The sequence below is a fragment of the Rhizoctonia solani genome, chromosome 4 (assembly GCF_016906535.1).
Source record: "Rhizoctonia solani chromosome 4, complete sequence".
In the NCBI taxonomy this organism is placed as follows: Eukaryota; Fungi; Basidiomycota; class Agaricomycetes; order Cantharellales; family Ceratobasidiaceae; genus Rhizoctonia; species Rhizoctonia solani.
Genome location: NC_057373.1, coordinates 971,246 through 992,177, shown reverse-complemented (window position 1 = coordinate 992,177; position 20,932 = coordinate 971,246). Strand labels below are relative to the sequence as shown.

General features: G+C 50.8%; 6 protein-coding genes across 6 annotated transcripts; 2 read left to right on the top strand and 4 right to left on the bottom strand.

Annotated features, from left to right (window-relative positions):
- Window positions 1-114: 114 nt before the first annotated feature.
- On the top strand, window positions 115-2,790 carry RhiXN_00298 (acyl-CoA dehydrogenase; the record flags this gene model as incomplete). Its single annotated transcript, XM_043320117.1, has 18 exons — window positions 115-163; window positions 218-304; window positions 362-408; window positions 462-500; window positions 552-597; window positions 820-854; window positions 918-980; window positions 1,036-1,051; window positions 1,102-1,168; window positions 1,225-1,270; window positions 1,339-1,426; window positions 1,485-1,586; window positions 1,648-1,716; window positions 1,777-2,050; window positions 2,106-2,307; window positions 2,360-2,410; window positions 2,469-2,609; window positions 2,665-2,790. 18 exons carry the CDS (start codon window positions 115-117, stop codon window positions 2,788-2,790), a joined length of 1,548 nt encoding a protein of 515 aa, XP_043179129.1.
- Window positions 2,791-2,958: 168 nt separating this feature from the next.
- Window positions 2,959-4,988, bottom strand: RhiXN_00297 (Fungal specific transcription factor domain; the record flags this gene model as incomplete). The annotated part of the gene is made up of 2 exons (XM_043320116.1): window positions 2,959-4,563; window positions 4,620-4,988. 2 exons carry the CDS (start codon window positions 4,986-4,988, stop codon window positions 2,959-2,961), a joined length of 1,974 nt encoding a protein of 657 aa, XP_043179128.1.
- A 484-nt stretch (window positions 4,989-5,472) lies between these two features.
- On the bottom strand, window positions 5,473-8,727 carry RhiXN_00296 (Fungal specific transcription factor domain; the record flags this gene model as incomplete). The annotated part of the gene is made up of 7 exons (XM_043320115.1): window positions 5,473-6,185; window positions 6,257-7,167; window positions 7,218-7,339; window positions 7,382-7,795; window positions 7,854-8,382; window positions 8,439-8,549; window positions 8,612-8,727. 7 exons carry the CDS (start codon window positions 8,725-8,727, stop codon window positions 5,473-5,475), a joined length of 2,916 nt encoding a protein of 971 aa, XP_043179127.1.
- A 2,161-nt stretch (window positions 8,728-10,888) lies between these two features.
- Window positions 10,889-12,100, bottom strand: RhiXN_00295 (short chain dehydrogenase; the record flags this gene model as incomplete). Its single annotated transcript, XM_043320114.1, has 9 exons — window positions 10,889-10,914; window positions 10,962-11,016; window positions 11,076-11,192; window positions 11,252-11,408; window positions 11,464-11,527; window positions 11,586-11,757; window positions 11,824-11,923; window positions 11,977-11,995; window positions 12,049-12,100. The coding sequence occupies 9 exons, from the start codon at window positions 12,098-12,100 to the stop codon at window positions 10,889-10,891; spliced, it is 762 nt and encodes a 253-aa protein (XP_043179126.1).
- Window positions 12,101-13,101: 1,001 nt separating this feature from the next.
- On the bottom strand, window positions 13,102-14,329 carry RhiXN_00294 (short chain dehydrogenase; the record flags this gene model as incomplete). The annotated part of the gene is made up of 9 exons (XM_043320113.1): window positions 13,102-13,127; window positions 13,178-13,232; window positions 13,282-13,398; window positions 13,453-13,609; window positions 13,669-13,732; window positions 13,790-13,961; window positions 14,037-14,136; window positions 14,197-14,215; window positions 14,272-14,329. 9 exons carry the CDS (start codon window positions 14,327-14,329, stop codon window positions 13,102-13,104), a joined length of 768 nt encoding a protein of 255 aa, XP_043179125.1.
- Window positions 14,330-15,108: 779 nt separating this feature from the next.
- RhiXN_00293 (ribose-phosphate pyrophosphokinase) lies at window positions 15,109-20,606 on the top strand (the record flags this gene model as incomplete). The annotated part of the gene is made up of 12 exons (XM_043320112.1): window positions 15,109-15,142; window positions 15,205-15,244; window positions 15,387-15,696; window positions 15,756-15,811; window positions 15,849-15,870; window positions 15,926-16,020; window positions 16,087-16,445; window positions 17,391-17,553; window positions 17,603-17,831; window positions 17,884-18,568; window positions 18,617-20,469; window positions 20,523-20,606. 12 exons carry the CDS (start codon window positions 15,109-15,111, stop codon window positions 20,604-20,606), a joined length of 3,930 nt encoding a protein of 1,309 aa, XP_043179124.1.
- Between the last annotated feature and the right edge of the window lie 326 nt (window positions 20,607-20,932).

Below are 20,932 nucleotides of genomic sequence, written 5' to 3'. Positions count from 1 at the left end.
TCAGTATTTATTTTTGGACCTTGGGCGCAAGAGTATAAAGTTGATGGTTGGGTAGGCTGGCGAACACATACTACTGTCTCAATCACCCACCACCCTACTACCCACTTTCTCGTGATGGCTCCCCAGAACATTTCCGCCCAACCCACGGCTGCTCCTGCTATGGGTAAATATCATGTGTCCTTCGTTGATCTATCACTGACGTCTGCCAATCTAACAGAGATGACGATGCAACCCACCATTGAGCAGGCTCAGTGCCAGAACCAAAAGCAAGGATTTGCTGCTCGTATTCGAGGAGGCGGAGCAGGTATGATAACTTTCGAGTTATATAATATGGCCGAGCATCAGGCTTATTATTTTATAGGCAAGGACTGTTTAATGGGCGCTTTGGCGTGTTTCTTGTGCTGCGAGGTAAGAGCGCTTTCCATAATGTTGAACCTGAAAGTGCTGAAAATGTTCCCTAGTGCTTTGAAGGCTGCTGCGAGTGCTTTGCCGATATCGTCGTGCGTATTAATAGTAGCTTACAATCGGAAGCGAACTAATCATCATTATAGGCTGTCCATGTGAAATGTGCTGCTAGAACAACCTATGGCTATTCTTGTATTGTATTGAGTTGTGTTGGAATTTCGTCGTGTAATACCCGCATTTATTTAAGACTCTCCCGCGCCACTTGAATACACATATAATCAAACATAAGCCGCTTCGGGTGACTCTTAGCCGAGAGCCGGTGACCGACGTTGACTATAAGTGTTACACTACCTGGTTTGTGCCCCCGCATTCTCCCCACAACAATTTCTTGTGCAAACGCTATGTCCCATCCAGTCGCAGAGTTCACTTCGCCCTCGACTTGGGCTTTCGTGAGTTAATAACCAAACACAGAGACCTGGATCATTAACGAGATAAATTGACTACGGGTTTAGATTGAGAGCAAGTTCACTCCATTTGGGAAGGAAACTCTCGCGAAAGTAGTCGACTTTGTGCAGGTAAGGTCACTTTTATCCGCCTAGTAATACAACCAACCGTCCCTTCCCTTTATAGAACGAATGTCTTCCTGGTATGCATATTCACTTTGACCGCGAAGAGGTCAACTAACGCGTTACGTAGCCGAAAAGATCTTCCACGCCCAGATCTCTACGGACCCTAAGCTACGATGGGCTACCACACCCCAATTGTCGAGGAACTCAAGGCAAAGGCAAAGGCGCGCGGGCTGTGGAACCTTTTCCTCAGCAAGGCGCACTATCCTGACGTCGGTGTACCGTTGACAAATGTCGAGGTTCGTCTTTGTGACGCACACCCAAGGTGAAACTGCGAGATATATCTGAGCGTATTTTTGGTTTTTAGTATGCTGTGATGGCTGAGATTATGGGCCGAGTTGGTCAACTTGCCAGCGAATCTATGAATTGCTCTGCACCAGACACCGGAAACATGGGTAAGCCGGTCTTTATATGCTACTCCGCCAGATACCTAGCATTAAAAAAATCCCACAGAGGTCTTCGCTCGCTACGGAACACCCGAACAGAAGAAGAAGTGGCTTGTGCCGCTCATGAACGGCGAGATCAGGTCAGCATTCAGTATGACCGAACGATTCAGTAAGCGAGCCTCGTTGTGCTGTTTAAACCGATACTAATGGATCGCCGGCCGCTCCTATAGTTGCTTCCTCTGACGCAACCAATATCCAAACATCCATTCGCCGCGAGGGAGACGAGATCGTCATCAACGGTCATAAATGGTGCGCATGTCCCGTAGTATCACATACTGCATCTAACATTTAGTGTAAAGGTGGATTTCTGGGGCCTGGTGACCCACGTTGCCGTGTTCATCTCGTTATGGGCAAGTCTGACCCTAAGAATCCTTCTCCATACAAACAACAGTCTATTGTGATTGTTCCTGCGGATGCACCTGGAGTGCGCGTTATTCGTCCAATGCAAGTATTTGGCTACGATGATGCACCAGAAGGTCATTGCGAAATCATTTACGAAAACGTTCGAGTGCCAGCGTCAAACATTATCGCTGGCTGGGGAAAAGGATTTGAGGTTATTCAGGGACGCCTTGGGTCAGTGGTTGGCCTACCACGCATTTAACGAAAACTAATCGTATTGTTTGAACAGACCTGGTCGTATTCACCACTGTATGCGTTCGATTGGTATTGCTCAGAGAGCGCTCGATTTGATGCTTGAACGTGTTACCGATGAGCGCAAGAAGCCTTTCGGAAAGGTTTTGGCCGAACATGGCACCGTCGTTGCCAATATCGCCAAGTCCCGTGCTGAAATCGAAGGTGCAAGGTTGTTGGTATTGAGCGCTGCCCATCAGGTATGTCACACTCAATTTACTCTGTGAAATCACAAATGACTTTGTTGGATAGATTGACCAGTTCAAGGCCAAGGGGGCATTGAAGGAGATCGGTATCGCCAAAGTAGGGATGATTGTCCTCCCTTCTGGACCGTCGCTAAATGTAGCTCTTTTCCCTTTAGTTTGTTGTTCCAGGGATGGCGTTGCAGGTCGTTGACCGGGCGATGCAAGTACATGGTGCCGAAGGTATTTCTCAAGATACTCCTTTGGCAAAGTTATGGGCCGGACTGCGTACACTCCGCTATGCCGATGGTCCCGATGAGGTGGGTTTCCGGGTTTAGCGGCCATTTGGTTTGGTGAACTGATTCGCTCTCCTAGGTTCATATGCAACAAATCGGTCAGCGTGAGCTAAAGAGGGCAGCGCGCATCAGGGAATTGAGCGCCGCTGCTCAGCGCAAGGAAGACCAACTTTGGAAAGCTGCTGGTATCAAACCCAAGCTCTAAAAAATCTACTCCCAATTTTCGGAGGGTAGCATATGTATTACTAGTTTGAAATCATATGAATTTTTGATCCACCTCATCACGCATAGATCTTGTTTCAACAGTGGTATTAAATGATAAGCCAAAGCAAAGCGTAACTCCCGATATCTCCATTTGAATACTCCAAATCTATTAAACTGCAGGAGCGAGTGGGCTTGATAGCTCGGCATCATCGGGGCTCTCCTTTTTCGCTTTCTGCCTTTCTTTTTCCTTTTGTGCGTCGATGACTAGTTGTTCAGCTGCTCTAATCGCCTCCTCTCTCCGTTTTTGCTTCCTCTCCATCTCGGCCTGGATTCGTGCGCTGGTGTGATCTCTGCCGCGTACACTATGACTCAAAAAGCTCTCCAATTTTTCCGTCTCTTTCTCGAGCATCTCTGTATGCGCGGCGAGCGAGAAGCGGCGCGGTCTTGATGATTGCTCCCGTTCTTTCAACATGTTGTGTATCCACGTAGGTATTTCGCTCTCTGCCAGTTCCTCAACTTCACTATCCATTTCAGGTAGAGCTGGTATAGGGGCAGCGAGAGAGGGGACTGCTTTGAGCACCATATTGTACACGTAAATATCGTTGCGCTTCCGTCGAATGACTCGTCTGACCGTTCGCACTAGACCCCGTAAGGTGCGCATATGCGCCTTTTGGTTTGCAAGGCCCCAAACTTTGGTGAACATTTCGTAAGAGACGGCCACTCGCGGTATGTCGATCGGAGGGTCTACATATGGAATCGTATCATTTGGCGAGGGAGGCAATTTGGGTTTGGAATTGAGCTCGAGCTCAGCGGCTGCGGTGTCTTCTTGACGGGCGCGGAGGACTGACCGTAGTTGCTGGCGGAGATTGTAGTCGGAAACCCTATCGAGATAAATGGCGAGCAGGAGATAGTGTTTACACAGATCGAACTTGGCAAAGTTGACTGTATGCTTGATCATAAACGAGAGACTAGCGGTATTGGGCGATGCAGAAGGAACATAGTTGGCCAGCCAATTTCGGGGAGAAGTCGAAGCAGGGTTAGATGAAGCCTTCTCAGGCTCGTCGTCTTCCCAAGTATCATATTGATATCTGTCTCTTCGTGCGTTTGCGGGAAGTGGGGTCGTCAAGACTTCAAAAGCGGAAACCATTTCCCGTACTTTTCCCGATCTCCCAAGCATGTCAAGTGTCGTGTTCAGCGTATGAGTGCTAAACTTTGGAATATCTGGAACAGGAAACAGTGGCGCCCCACCTCCCTTATTGGCTATCGCTTTTTGTATCGCCTGTACTCGTTCGACAAACTCGACCGGAAGGTGGTCTGGCTGTGATATGTCAATACCATAGCCCCTCTTGAGCATTTCCATGAACTTTTCTAGGCTCCCAGTGATCTTGAAAGAACGACATGCCAGATCCAAACACATTGGGGAAATCGGCTCTGTCAAATCTTTTTGCAGCGCCAGGAGATCCCCCACGAGCCTCTCGGCGATTCCATACGCTTCTCCGGTTACAGCCGCAACATGATCATCGAAAATCCACATTTTATGCCGGCGGACCAAGGCAAGGAGGGCGAGTGCGATCGTGCGTTCGGTCACTTTGTGATCCGACTTGACGATCTCCAAATAAACGTTGTACGCCCCCGCTGGTGACCCATAGCTGCCATCTGCTCCAACACGAAATGGTAGTCTGCTAGTGTCGGTTCGGATCCGTCGGCTCGCATCTGGAATATGACTTCTTGAAGGCGAGTTTCTTGTCGAATGACAAATTGGTCGGGCTGTAGGCTAAAGTTTGGTTGCTTGATTCTATGGATAGGATAAACGCTGCGTCGGAGAACGACTTGATGCATAGTACGGGGTAACGGCAAGTGGAATGGATTGTTCATGAGCCTCAGGTATGCATCGTAGATGGCATTCACAGTCGAGTCCCGACGGAGTAACAACACTCGTAGCTCAGCCGATTCGGGAGTAGTAGGCCATGTTCGCGAGAGCTGAAACGATGAACGAGAAGAGTTGAAGAATCCCGAACCGATTCCAAAGGATAGACGAGGTGCGGTTGAACTACTAGCCTGGGACGAGACTTCTGGCGGATTGGTGGGAGTTGTGCTCGTCAATCGAACAGGACTGGATAGAGCAGCGATTCTCCCTCGAGGCACCGTTGGCCGTTTTCCAAGAGCACGAGCGCATGTGTTTAGAACCTGGTTTGACATCCTAAAGAGCCATATCAACACCCGATGTATTTTGCCTTTACTGACCAGACCCGACTTACCAAATCTACTTGCACAGAAATTTACTATCGGCTCATCAAATCAAATCAAAGTACTACAAATGATATTATTAAACCATAGAATATACTCCAAGCCCGCTCACCAGTCCAATAAATTATCAGTGCAGATAGTACAATTTAGGGTCTCAAGGGATAACTTTTCGTTACCGCCCGGCTGTTGTGTGCGCGAAATTACGGGACATAAGCGCCCGGTGAACTATATCATTGCACAAAATATGAAAAGAAATATATAAAGAAAAAAAATCAGATTCAACAATATTGAGATAAAGACATGCATGTATCCAAACCCGAGACACCATATGACTATGACTACACTACCGAACTCAATTGCCGTACAAACAACCAGAAGCCAACCATATCTAAGAATAGCACATACAACTTTTCATACCACCATGATTCTCATAAGTTCAACTCAATGCGTCAGGAGCGTCAACCAAGGATCCATTCATTCCCAGGTCAAACCGCACATCCGAACCTGCCGGGCCCTTGTAGTTTGACCAGAGCGAATCCATGATATCGCCGGACGTCGCCGTCGAACCAGGCGCAAAGCTGGACAAGAATCCCTCGAGTCCGGAGAACGGAAGCCCTGAGACGTCAAAGGGGTCTGCAGGAGGTGGGGTCGCACCGTTCGAACCGGGGCTGTCATAGATCCCATACTGCATAAAGCTGGGGAGTTCGCTCGATGAGGCAACCGCTCCGGTCCCATCCACTGTCGTGCGGGGTGTGGTCCAGGAAGGACCGGCCCCGAACATGCTCGACCCATGATCAAACGAGGAGAATACCGGGGAAGCACTCATGCCAAGGTCACCTGCAGACCCTGTGTGAATAAAGTCCATCGAGTGGCCAAAGTCGTTGAGCGAGTCAAACGCGGGGCTGGGTGTGCTAAACAATGGATCCATACTGCTGGCACGGACGTGTCCCGTTCGGGAGCCAGCAAATACATCAGAGGGGCTGGAAAGGGAATGGAGCTGTGACGCGTTGAAGGTTTCGACGGTTGGGCTGGGAGCTGCGCTTCCCGGAGTCGCATTGTCCGAGGCCACGCGTTGGACTACAGGGTTGGATGGTCCTTCTTCAATACTGTCCGCGCGGGCCCGTTTGGGGGCACTCATTGATCTTGACACTGTATACCATGCATTGTAAGATTCATGAACGTCCGTGAGAGTATACACTGTAACTTGCCTTGGTGCCCACTACGGCCATTTACTGGTACACCCCTGGATTCAGACAAGGATGCAGATCCAGCACGATGTGTCTTTCGCAGGCGCTCGCTGACCACGGGCGAGCCATCTCGAGCTCGGTTCAGACCCGTGGCAGCATTGGCTGCGCGCCGTGCCCGCAGATTCCTCATCGTCTCCTTGGCGGCAGTTTGCAAATCCTGGAGTAATTCTTTGCATCGCCTGGCACCCGGCCATGCATCCTCTAGACTTTCTAGACAGGTAAGACAGGCATCGACTTCAGCGAGCGCAGTTTGCGCAGCGCTCTCGTCGGTTGCGTGCATCAAGCACAGGAGCACGATTACCGCTGCCGAAAACAGGTACTGAATGAAAAACGCAATGCTATGCGATCGAGGAATTACATCCTTGATCGATTGAGCGAGGAAAATGCAAGAGCGAGCTGCGCCAACGGCCTTCCCGACTGAATGTGAAGATGGATTCCAACTTAACCGAACGTTGCGACGGGTCGGTAGGAAGTTACGATGGAGTGTGATAAGGATTGCGTAGTATGTGCTGCAAAGGATTGCGCCGAGCGATACCTGTTTAGGGGTCGTAGGGTGGCTCTTGAAGCAGTCGGGAAGTTCTTCGCACCACGCATTCAATTGGGAGTCGAGCCGGTCGACCGATGATTGCAATTCGGCTAATTTTTCAACCCTCAAGTGGCCTTTGCATTTGTCCAACGCATATACCGATCGGAGTACCTTTCCGGCAATCTTGTAGAGGGTCGTGAGAGCGATGAATCCATACATAAGCGAAGGTGATGAGCGATCTACGGCCTTCCTGGCGAAAAAGTCTTGAAGTGCCTCATCGTCCAATGGGACCGGAAGCTCAACATCACAATCTGTATCATCGATGCCGACTGGCCTTCCGAGCGCCACCGCGAGCATCCTATGGTATAATTAGATGTGGAGACCTCAGACGCCGAAGGTGACTCTTACCTATCAAGTCCGTAAACACACCACCATGCCCTTCGCCGAGTTTCTTTGTCAATGGGGGTGAGGTGTAATGTTCTGGGAGATCGCTGCGGAATGATGAAATCAGCAAATAATCCAACGAGGTGCTAGCGCAATCAAGATAATTAACGCAAGCTTATTGGACTCACATGTAATCCCAAGTCTTGGCCAGTTCTCACTGCCTGGCCACATAGCAGCCAGGCTTGTGGCAAGCAGTTGATGGAGGCAAGGAATGAGGAGAGAAGTACAAAAGTCTGAACGTGAGCGAGTTGAGTGACGGTTTGGCCGATGTAATACAGCATCATCGAGCGCTCGTAAAACACAAGCGCCGTGGGCCTGATCGTGTCGTCAACAGAATCTAGCGCGCCAAAGGGTGGTGGCCGAACGATACGAGGATCGGTCGTAATACGAGCTGCGACCGCAAAGACCGCAAAGACTAACGAGGTGAATCCAGGATATGAATTTGCACCATTATCATCCATCAATTTTTTGTAATTCGCAAGGAATGATAATTTGTCGATGCATGGCATGGTATGATGGAATTTCTCAAAATAGGTATCGACCTTTAAGGAAGGCGATATGTCATAATTCTTATCTTTCCAGAGAAGGAAATGAACATACTAGCTTATCAGCAAGGTCGCGTTCTGGGTATTCGACTTCTTCGGCGCCGGGGAGAGCGGATAACTTTCCTGGGATTACGCTCGGTGGGAAATAAAGAACATTAAGTCGTGGAGTTTTGGACGCGGGCGGGGGAGTAGAACCCGGGTCGGCGGACATACTATGGAAAGCCTCGATGAGGCTCAAAGTAGAACTGCCACCGATCCAGCGCAGCTGACCATGGCCATCGAGAGCCAATTGGCCAAACTGGTCTGCGACGTTCTCCTCGTCTTCCTCCTTCTTGATACGTGGGACCGCTGCCTCGAATAGCTCATCCTCCGTGCTCAATGTGGACTCAGGTGAGCCGGGGGCGGAGCCGGCTGCCGAAGCGGGACGTGGAGGAACGGTGGGCGATACAACAGAAGCTGGAGCGGGCGCTGCGGATGCTGGTCTGGAAATGGCTTCCGGTCTTGAATTGGGATCTATTACGATGCCGTTGTTGCCTAGTAAGCCCTCCATGTGAAGGAGCCTTGCTTCGAGCTCTTGTACGTAGCTGCAAAGATAAGGAGGGATGAGTTGCGCCGGGGGAGGTATGTGACGGATACTCACTGTCTGCTCAATGCAGCTCTGTCCTTGGTTTGGATCCATGTGCAAGTGTTTCCCGTTAGTGAGCACTGGGAACACGTCGGCTCGCGGCCATCGCATTTAATCTTCTTTCGCCTGTGATTAAGATGAGGTCATGTGAGCGCCTACCCCTATTGTAAGCAGCAAGAGGGACCGACCTGCATCCTTCGCAGGCCCGCCACACGCGGCGACGCTGAAGCTGGACGGGCTTGAGGCCGAGATCGGGGGGAAGTGGGCTGTCGTCAATGCGTTGCTTCTTGGAGGGAATGGCCATGTGTGGGTGGGAGTAGTGTGAGTAGTGGTAGAGAGAGGGGTGTGTGTGGTGAGGGGGGAGGGGCTGCGGATGCTGGAGGTGGTAGTTGTTTGCAAAAGGAGGCGATGGGGAGAAGGCGCCGTCCATTTAGCAATATATTGGGGTAAGCAGGCGCGTGGTATGTGACCAGGGGGCAAGTCAGCTGATATCCGACGTAACAAAAGACAAGCCGATGTACAAAAAAAAAAAAGAGTCAATCCACGGAGCGGCTCAATCACGCCTTGTCCGAGAGTGTTCAGGGGGAAGAACCATTCACATGCCGCACACTACATCCCGCCCCCCGTAATATATCTTCTACCACCGCTCCCCGCCATCACCTCGACTCCCAATATAAGCCTACCAATCGCTCCCCCACACACACCCACACAAATGACTATTTCAGACTGTCTGTTACTCATATGAGCTCAGCATACCGGTGCAGGGATTCGGCCTCCTCGCCTCGGAACGACATGTCCTCCCTGGCTTCTGCTTATTGGTGTTCATTGCCTTTAACGGAAACGTTGTCGTTCGTGTGACCCTTACGCTGGCTGAATCTGGACCATTGATCCCTGAATGAGTCTTATCCAATCCTACACAAATAAACCACAATTACTAAATTCCAGAGCAATCTATTCATAAATATCCTCCATATTCTGCTCTGCTGTATCTCACAAGGCACGTTGGTGCTGCGATTTCGCCAATCTTTTTCCGTCATTTCCAAGCGACAGCTGCTTGATTATGCGCATACGTCTACCCTCATTCCATCATGTGGGTTAGCCGTCGGGAGGGCGCCATGCACTGGTACTGGTTGGCTGGTTCCAAGCTCAAACACTCCGATTCTTACCGCGTGACACGCCTACGATCGTCTTGACATAAAAAACTCCTTCCTCATACTTTTACAACAACCCATATGATGGATTGGTATGGTCCTGGGGTCTCCACATGCGCACAGAATGTCTGGGATGTCGCACCCGTGCGTCGCAGAAGCAATGTTTGCCAGAAAGAAATATTGGAACATCGAGTATCGTAATTGATCTACCATCAATCGAATACCTGGTGATTACCATCTTCGGCGTCGAAACACCCACATGGTCGACCATGCAGCGAAACTTGGATCTCAGGGACTTCGACCATGGCGCGTTCGATGATCAAGCTTCACTGACTGGCTGAAAAATTTAAGACCAAATCCATTGGCTTCACGAACGCGATTTAATTTCAAGAAACCACACGAGACAGTCCGTAGACATCGGCAAACAAGAGATCGAGACCTAAATGCACCTGACGAGTCTCTTAGGATCAGAGGTGCACTAAAATGACATTTCGTTTCCATACTCACGCCCATGCCCCCGCACATGTATTGATCCCGTTTCCCCGAATTCGCCAGAACGTGCTCCACGTTGACCGACGTGTGCCCCCGATCGCTACACAGGGGCCGAAATATATATGTTTGCCAGAGCTTTGCCGGGTTGAATTTCAGAGCCGGCGGTAGTAAGCTATATGCGCTTATTGACTGCGTAAATCGACAGTCTATCGATATCTCGTATAAATGTAGGCGCTTTAAAGAAGAAAATTTAGCCTCGACAATAAGCTCGCCATTGTGGTTCTTTGTCTAGCCAAGTCCAGAAACACATTTGATCGCAACTGCAATGTCAACTTGCCAATTCCATCTACACGTACGTTGATATACCGGAAGTGTTCTCAAAAGATCTCCGCGACACAATCACAGTTAATGGCTATCAAAGACTTGGATGACATCTGAGCCCATGGCTCGGAGCTCTCTTGGACTCACTTGAATCATACTGAGCCCAAGTCTCCAAACACAATGAGCCTGAATACCAAGGCCGACTCCAAGCAACCAGGCTTCATGTGGGCGCTAAGGAAAAGAAACAGGGGATTCGAGATCGTACGGCTGACTCGGAGTGGGGCACCAAACTTAGAGTAGCGCGTGTGGTGCATTACAGTGGATCTGAGCGCTGGTGCGGTGAGATGTGAACTGGCGTGCAGTGGCAAGTCAATTGACGATACTATGAGGAGAAATAAAGCACTGATAAGATTTGACTCGACCATACACTTTCATTGGGGTCAGTCATACATAAGAAGCCAATGGAGCGCTCGATCACCCTGAGGAACAATCCGGCTAATCTTACCACTTCTCATGTGCGGGACGAACTAATGGACGTGTTAGGACTATAACAGGATAGACAGCAGATACTCACGGTCAAGTTCAAAAGTCCATGCAGTCCTGTCTTGATGGGCAAGATACACATAGCTCTAAAGGAGACGAGTAATGTTACCTTGTGACAGAACGTGTACACCGTGGCTGTACTTACTGCCGCAATGCTCGTAGGATCCAAACGCAAGTCCTCATTCGCCAGGAGCGACTTGTCAGTCGTCAATTTTTCCAAACGACCATTTAGAATCGGACCGTCAATAATTACATTTGAAACCTATATGATTATCATATGCATATAAGAATATACTGATTGAAAATTAAGAAAATACCCACGTGGATGTTTTGAGGTCCAAATTCCTTGTTCAGCGACTGAGCTAGTGCGCGTTCACCGTGCTTCCCTGCGGAGAACGCTGACGTCGTCGTATTACCACGCCAAGCTGCGGTTGCAGATGTGAAGATGAGCGCGCCTCGTTTGCCGTGCTTGTTCAGTCTGACCTCAGATTCAGCTCCAAAGTTGGCGCGGTCAAGCTATGACGCAGGCTTACTCGAGGTCTTTGAATGCAAGAATAGACTCTCTTGCAAATGCAAAAGCGGCGACAATATTGGTCTCTATATTGTGATATAGTCCCGTGGGTGCCACTATTGTTGAACAATTGTATTGACTCACGAACGCTGTCTTGCACTATTTGTTCTGTGATTTCAAGAAAGGGGCGTCTGACGTTGTGGGCAACGTTCCAAACGGCCACGCGTATCTCTCTATTCGGCCAGTGTTTTTTGATTTCGTCAAAAACCCCATGGATATTCTCATAAGTGTAGCTCGTCACTGGAAACCCTGTAGCCTTGTGATAACAATAGAAGGTCAATTTGAGCGAATATCTATGGGATCATGTTCTCAGAACACGCACATCACTCCCGTTGGCACGCATTTCGTCAGCAATGCTCTTCAAGTGCTCAGGGTTGCGAGCAATCAACGCAACTGAATAGCCCTTTTTTGCGAATGCGCGGCTAATTGATAAATTGTAAGTGTTCCTATGAATCTTCCCCGCAGGAACACTCACGCGGCAGCCGCACCAGTGCCTAAACGAAATTAGAAAAGGGGCGTCCTTTAGGAGGACTAGACTGGAACATACCGGAGCCGTTCCCTACACCGGCAACTACACAGATCGGTGCTTGAGTTGACATCTCCTTCCTGAGTCCGAGTTTACAGAATTCAATACAATCGTTAAATTTGTAGGGGTGGCAAACAATGTAAATGAATACCCGAGCTTATTATACTTCGGGAGTTCGGCCAGTGATGCCCCGGGTCCGTATAACGTGACAAAGCAATGCACAGAATGCCGCAATTTAATCACACGGCCAGGTTATGTCAATGATAATGTCAAAATGAGTTCCAGGCTATGTCGCCAGTCTAAGCTTGAACCACAGTAGAATTGCCAGGCTGTTCGAGAGCAACGGGCGCTGTGGCCGTAAATCTAATGAAAGTCGGGATGATCGAAGGGCATGTGCCATGTGATATCTTTACCTATTAGGTAAGGGACAGAGTACGTAGCCACCTGATTGCGCCACACTGTGAGCATGAGGCTTTACTGTTCGTCTAAGCCGAACAGTGTCATTTTTAATACCTCATGCCGAATCTCTATTGACCATCTTACTTAGTCTCCACATAGACTCCGACCAGTAGTGCGGGGAAATAATGATGGAAGGCAAATGCCGCTCTTATCAGTACTGTTGAATCTAGCTATATATACTGTATGCATTGGCGTCCACCCTCATTCAAAGTTGACCACTGAACTGAAATACAACAACGATAACACTTGTGACTCTTCAACAGTGGGGAACAATACAGCACATAGATTCCACTAGTGATAGAAAGCCTCGTGTGATCGTGAAAGACCCACGTAACTGGCAATCCTGGATGTACATCTTTATGTCGTTCTTTTGGTCTAGTGGTGAGGCATCTTTCGGTTTCGAACCATTACGGTCACAGGAAGAACAACACTAATACTCCTTGGTTGATGCGATAAACCCCCATTTCGGCAGCAATACACACAGGCCATACACAAAATGGCTTAATTTGATGAAAAATATGTATTGCAGGGCAGTTAACGTTCCAGGTACGTAATAAAATTCCGCTAGCACACCCTGGCTATTTCACTAGTTAATCCACGCATTTATTCGGACATTTACCAAGTCTCGTGAGCAGGGCGCACTACGCATGACAAGTCAGCCGAGCGTCAGGGACAGGAAAGACAAACTCACAGTCTAATTCAAATGTCCAAGCAGTGCGGTCTTGGTTCACGAGGTACAGATAGCTCTTTACGCTCATCAGTCTCTTATCTTCCTGTTGTATAGGCAACACTTACATCTGCGATACTCTCAGGCGATAGTCTCTTATCTTCGTCTTCTAGAAGATGCTTGTAAGCATCAAATTTGGCAGTACGATCGGTAAGTATCACGCCATCGACTATGACGTTGGATACCTAGAAAGAACGATCAACGCTAGTTTAGAGTGGTATAGCATAGATTTTACGCACGTGGATGTTCTTAGGACCAAACTCTTTATTGAGTGATTGTGCCAACGCACGTTGCCCAGTCTTTCCAGAAGCAAATGCCGAGGTCAACTTGTTTCCTCGCCAAGCAGCCGTCGCAGACGTGAAAATGAGCGAGCCACGTTTGCCTTTGCCGTCCAACCTTGAAGGACAAAGCAGCGGATCAACTATCGGCCCCGAGTGATGGATTAGTAGGCTTACTCAAGGTCCTGGAACGCCAATAACGCCTGGCGAGCAAACGCAAACGCGCCAATAATATTCGTCTCTATACAGCCCACGTTTAGCACCGTCAAACCGTAAACAACACGAATTCAAGACTCACGTGTGCTCTCCTCGACCTCTTCGTCCGTCAATTCCAAAAACGGCTTGCGGACAAAAAGGGCAGCATTCCAAAGTGCAACCCGAATCTCGCCATCGGGCCAATATTTTTTGATCTCATCGAACCCAGACTTGACCTGCGCGTGGGTGTACGCTTTGATCGGGAACGCCGCAGCCTATAGTGCAACGCGGAAGAACGTCGACTGGGCTCAGTTGCCATCGATTGAAGGCCGATCTTAAAGCCTGCCTACCTCTCCGCCTTGAGCCTGGATATCCCTGGCTGCGTTGGTCAAACTCTCTGGGTTCCGGGCGATGAGGGCAACCCTATATCCGGCCTTTGCGAATGCGCGACTATAGGAGAGCAGTCAGCATATGGCAACCAGTCGGCGTTTATGGGATAGGGGTCCTTACGCAGAAGCTGCTCCTGTGCCTATAAACCCGATGAGATCAGTCTAACCAGATCTGCGTGCCAAGAGTGGTGCGTACCGGCTCCATTGCCTACTCCTGCGACGACGAAAATGGCTTTGCGGGCAGCGGTGGACATAGCAAAAAATATCAATGCTGGATTGGTGGGCAGAATGCGAGCGTATATATATGCTCGTTGAATATCCGCGCGCTGAGTAAGGCTGCCCGGGCAAAAGAACTGGACTTATTCATCATCTATCTAAGGTTGGAAACTATCGATGAGTAATCGGACATACGCCATCGAACACCATAGCGTTGCAATCGACACGATCGAGTCCAATGTTCATGGCCCGGAGACCCAGTGTCTCCCCGTCCGATGCGCCCGGGCGCATACATTCTACGTTATGCCAAATTGCGACTTCGCGAAACAGGCTGAGGTCATGTTGCGGCCTGTAAGGGCTGGGACGACGTCGTGAGACCCAACAGGCCCAATAGCTTTACGTCCTGTGCGACTGTTGCAACGTCACAACCTCTTCTTGATATATTATTTCACTCAGCTCCACCCTTGAAGTGTCAAATCTCACATAAAAGATTCTTCAAGTCGACACGGATCCCCTTCTAGCGCTTACGAAACCACGGAAAGCCGGATATATCCGATCAGGTCTCACTCGAAAAAATCGAGATCCAATTACTGCCACAAGATTTTTGGCCCAAGTGGTGCCTTTTATATGTCTCGCCAACGCACGTGCGTTCTTTGCGCTTGAACTTTTTCACTACCTGACCTTGAACCAACCCACCATATGGTCTTGCTGTCATAGTCTTGTTTATTAGACTCCATCTCGACTCATACTCGCCAATCACCTCTCGCCTTTTGTCCACGCCCGACTTGAACACCGTTTTTCTTTAACCTACATCAACATGCTCGGAGGATCGTCTATCAAGGTCTTCTCTGGTACGTCGAAGCTCGGCAAGCGAGATGGAGCGAATAGCTAACACGGATTCTGTCCGATTCAGGCTCGAGCCATCCCGAAATCGCAGAGCTCATTGCGAAGCGGTAAGTTTCCCCATCCATCATACGCCGGGCAAACAGCCCACTAAAAACATCATTTCCCTCTTTCTTTTTTTCTTTTTCAACCCCTCAATCTATCATTTGGACGTTAATCAATCGCCGCGATCTAAATCAACCCTGAATATAGAATCGGTATCCCACTTTCCAAATGTGAAGTAACACGCAACGGGATCGGTGAAACATCTGTTCGATTGGGCGAATCTGTCCGAGAAGACGATGTCTACATTATTGGTTCCGGATGCGGTCAGGTCAATACAGCCTTGATCGAACTATGCATTATGATCCATGCGTGCAAGATCGCGAGCGCCAAACGAATTACGGCTGTCATTCCGCTGTTCCCATACGCGAGGCAGGACAAGAAAGACAAGTCTCGCGCGCCGATTACGGCCAAGCTGGTGGCGAATATGATTCAGAGGTCGGGGTGCGACCATGTTATTGTGCGTTCCCCCCCCCCCTTCTTGTTGTTGATGGATTTTGGAACTAATGGGAGGAATAGACGATGGACCTGCACGCGTCGCAAATTCAAGGCTTTTTCGACGTTCCGGTTGACAAGTGAGTAGATTGGATTCAACCCCACACTTGGGTCCAGACTGACTGACTTTTTGGGTAGTGTGAGCAAATCGTGTGGGTATTGAATTGTGGAGACGCTAATCCCGAAAAACACAGCTATACGCAGAGCCGTCGATCATTCATTACATTCGCACGAGGCTGGATGTGAGCAAATGCATCATTGTCTCGCCAGATGCCGGCGGTGCAAAACGGTAAGTTTAAATATTGCCGCATAGCAATTTCATCCTAAGCGGGGTGGGCGTATTTTTTTTTTCCAGAGCGACGGCGATTGCTGACCGGCTCGGAGTCGAGTTTGCGTTGTTCCACAAAGAACGCAAAAAGGCCAACGAAGTGAGCCGGATGGTGCTAGTTGGTCATGTGGCTGGTAAAATCGCGATCTTGGTCGACGATATGGCCGATACATGCGGAACGCTCGTTCGAGCGGCGCAGCACCTTGTCGAAGCCGGAGCAGAACGCACGTTTGCGTTTGTGACACATGGCATTTTGTCTGGGAATGCGCTGGAGAACATTGAGCAGAGTGCGCTCGAAAAGGTGGTTGTGACCAATACAATTCCACAAAAGGCAAACTTGGCGCGATGCAAAAAACTCGAGGTGATCAATATCGCCAACGTGCTTGGTGAGGTGATTCGAAGGAGTCACTATGGCGAGAGTGTATCGAAATTATTCCACGAGGTTCCGTACTAGACTTTTCGATGATTTTTTCCCTTCTCTCTCTCTCCCTCGCACTTCTTTTGTTTCTTGTATTGGATGTCAACGCTAGAGAATTGTACAATGGAATCGATGTAATACCAGCCCCAGAAAAGCCGGTGGATCGGGGAAACGACCGAAGAAGGTGAATAGTGATTGGACGGGGATAAAGCGGCTTTGGCCGGAAGGGTGCGGTGTTTCAGTCAGGGTAGGGCTCGACCTGTCGGATAGACGCTCGCCGGCGGCCCCAGAGGTAGAGGTGATCGGTGGCTGAGTAGGGAGCAGGCAGAGGAAGGGCGTAAAAAGTGCACAGCCCAGAGGGCGAAAAATGAAGGCCTGTGGCTCGGGTGTGGTATGTGGACCGAGTGGGACGTGGAAGGAAGGTGAGCAACTGCCGCGGGAAATTAAGAAATTGCGAAGTACGAGAACAAGGGTTGTTGGGCTCTGGTAGTGGGTGTATGCACCTAGGCGTGGGTTGAAAGGGAATGGCAGATGAACTGCGGGTGGCATACAAAAGCAGCGGAGGGGATGTGGAAAATGGATGGAGAAATGGTATACACTCTGGTGTACTTGTTCGTGGGTTGCGGGGCGGATGCGAAAAGAAGTAGGGAAGGACAGGAAGCGCCACGGGAAATTGGATACGAAAATGTGGATTGGGGGACCCTTTGACTTCTCTCATCTGACTTGTTGGCAACGTATAGGCAGGTGGGTGATAGCTCTTGGGGTCGAGGCAACTCTCTGGTTTAGTTTTGCATTTTGCCATTGCCATTGCCCTTTGCTTTGACTTTTGCCTGCGCCGATGCACTCGGTGTCCCATGGGCTGCATACGCTAGACAAGGACCATGCGATCCACTGTGAGCCGATTATTGTGCAGCACGATATGGCCCTTCCCAACCACCACCACTCGCACCCCCATCATCCACCCAATCCCCGACCCCAGCCTCCGCGACAGACCCAGACACACACATGTCTCGCCATCCCAGGCATTGCGCTCTCACCCGAGGGCGATCGACTGATCGTGGGGGACTCGACGACGAGTAAGTTGGTGTTATTGTTGCGTGCTTGTACCGCTGACAAGTGCACTAGGTTCGCATCGGTCATGGACGACACTGAAGAACGTGGGGGATGGCTCGTTTGGGAGCGTATGGCTGTGCGATTGGCACTCGCCCTTGCCGCCCAATACACCATTGTCACCGATGCAGCGTGGGCCCAAGGTGCGGCCCGAGTGGGTTGGCCGTCGGTTGGTTGCCCTCAAGTGCATGAAGCGCCAATGGAAGGGCGGCTGGGACGAGTGCAAGACCCTCAAGAGATCGAGGTCGGTCTATTATTATCCTGCTTTTCATGTTATGCGCGCTAACCGTGCCCAGTCACTGCGCTCGATGCCAATGCACCCCAACATCATCCCCCTGTACGACTGCTTTGTTCTCCCGACCACACAAGAGCTCTATTTGGTCTTCGAGTCCATGGAGGGCAATCTCTATCAGCTTATCAAGTCGCGCAAAGGCAAAAAGGCCCTTGCAGGCGGACTCGTCACTTCCATCTTCCAACAAGTAGCCAGTGCACTCGACCATGTCCATTCCAACGGCTACTTCCACCGCGACATGAAGCCAGAGAACCTGCTCGTTACCACCACCGGCCTTGCCAACTACATCTCCACCTCTCCCTTGACGCCAAATGCCCGAGAAGAAGACGTCTTTGTCATCATCAAGCTCGCAGATTTTGGCCTTGCCCGCGAGACCGCCAGTCGGCCGCCGTACACCGAGTATGTGTCCACGAGGTGGTACCGCGCTCCCGAGGTCCTCTTGCGCAGTCGCGATTACTCCAGTCCGGTCGACATGTGGGCATTTGGTACTATTATGGCCGAGCTCCTCAATCTGCTCCCCCTATTCCCTGGCTCAGGAGAGATGGATCAGCTCAAGCGCATCAATGATATTCTCGGCGACCCCAGTGATGCTTACGGTTTCGATGAGAACGGTCGGAGGCGCGGGGGCGGCCCGTGGCCCCGGGGCTATGAGCTGGGAAAACCATTAGGCTACCAGTTTCCTCGAGTACGTACATGATCATCACCATATGATGCAATTTGCTAATTTTTTTGAACAGAACTACCCCACGCCGCTTGCCCAGTGTTTTTCCAAAAACGTGCCGCGTTCACTCATCGAGTGTATCGAGGACTTGTTGCGCTACGATCCAGCCGAGCGTCTCACCGCCAAGCAATGTCTCGTCATCCATTTCTTGCCGAAACCGCTCCCAGGCAGCCCCAGCCTCCTCCCTTACATCAGCGTGTGGCACCTCCCAGCACCCATCGTCTGCCATCCCCACGCGGTCCCGAAGATCGCGACGCATACACTGGCATTCCCGCCGTATCTCCTCGCGCCATCCCCCCGAATCATGCCATGTCCCCTCCGAGTCAACGTCCTCCGTTCCCGAACCCTCAGACGTTCCAAAACTCGAATGCTTCTTCGGCATCATTCCCCAATCCCTCGACCTCTTCGCTCTACAATGCCACCTCGGGCGCATCCACCTCGTCGTTTACTAATCCTATGCCTCCCCCCGCTCGACCGCTCTATCATCGCGAACGATCACATTCCACGTCGAATTCCAGTTCGTTTGGCCCGCACATGGAGATTGTTGACCACTCGACGCGAGAAGCTGATCTACCCAATGTTCCCGGTTCTCTCGAAGCCTATTCGGGCGAAGATTCCACCGAGTGGCACAAGGGAGGTTCGTATCAGCTCGAGCAGCGCCATCAGCAACCCAACGGCCGCTCGCCTTACCCAATGGATATCTCGGACTCTCAACCGAACGGTTCTCAGCACGGGTACAACATGGACGTTACCATGTCGAGCGTGTCGGTCGCTTCAAAGACAAACAGCGCATCGAGTGGCAAGCGCGGAGTATTCGGACTCAGGAAGCTCACTTCTGGATTGTTTGGTCATTCGGAAAAGTTGCCTGCTGTGGCCGAGGTGAATATCGGTCCGTCGGGATCTCAAACGTCGTTGAAGCGGACTCAGTCGAATAGTACGACCGATGGCAAGTCGATCAAGGACAAGGATGTTGCGATGGCTGCTCCCCCTGCTGCTGCTGCCCCCCCAGTTGACCGACACGATACGAAGAAGCAGCGTAAGCTCGAGGCGCTCGAGAAGCGCAAGCTCCAGGAAGAGAGGATGCGTGCGCGTTCCCGAGTTGTGCTTGCCAAGCGTGAAATGATGCTCAACAACAACGGCGGAGACTTTGCACCCGAAGACTGGACCGACCCCATGAAGGTCAACGGCAAGGGCAAGCCCGCCGTAAAGGTTCCCATCATACCGACCACATATCCCAACTCGTCTCAGTTGTTGAGTCCGCCAGGCGGGCTGGAGCCTCCCCCGGCGATAGGCGGCTGGCGCGAACCCGGGTGGCGAGACAGCATGGATGACGACCAACAATCGATCGCGTCCTCCGATCGAAGACGCCTCTCGATGGCCACCGTCGCGACCGTCGATTCGGATCCGGGCCCCGTTCGAACGGGGCGCCAGCGCGGCGCATCCATCGGCATAAACCGCGCAACATCCGTCTCGTCGTTGCGCGCCGCCGCGTCTGGGGGTGGATACCCGCGCTCGGCGCGTTCGTCAGCCTCGTTCGAGCAGTTTACCGCCGAGTTTAATTCTCGCGCGACGATGGCTGAGGATCCGAGCTCGCCACGCCTCAGGCTGGGCAGTTTGAGTCCCGGTCCTGGTGGGCATGGGCATCCCCAGGGGCATTGGGGGAATGGCCAGGAGCTGCCGCAGTTGGTGTTGAATGGTCAGGCTGGGGGGCGGAGGATGCCTGGAATGTCGTCTTTTGCGAGTGCCATGTCGCCCACTGCGTCCGATTCGATGAGGGGGTCGATGTCCCCTGGCAGTCCGTACGATTCAGTAGCGCTTTCGCCTCCGCCCGGTGTACGAAATGGACCACCTGGGATGTATAATCATTTGGTATGTTTCCTCGTACATCCCAATAGATCAAGCGCTAATGCTGTTTTCGATAGCCCTCGTTGTTTAACCACGATGGGCGACAACCTCAAACGCTACCCCCCTTCTCTGAACTCGTCGCTCCGCTAGAACAGCGATAACTTCTATAACCTAACCTATTTTGTTCTGCTCATTCGGGACTGTCGGTGCCTTTTGATATCCTTTCGTTCGGCTGTCGTATTAGTTTGCGCTTCGTATTTTTCTTTCCTCCTAGTTCGTGTTTGTTTCAGTTCGGACCCCAACTGTTCCACGCTCATTTCTGCATGCTCTCGGGTCTACTCGTTACCTCACGCTCGTTACTCCCCTCATATCCTCATCTGTACCCCTATATGCCCATTTTTTTTTCGTCGTACACTAGCACCACTTGGCTGGTCATATACGTATCCCCACCCCTTATAGCTCGCTTGTTGGCTGGCACACATACGCA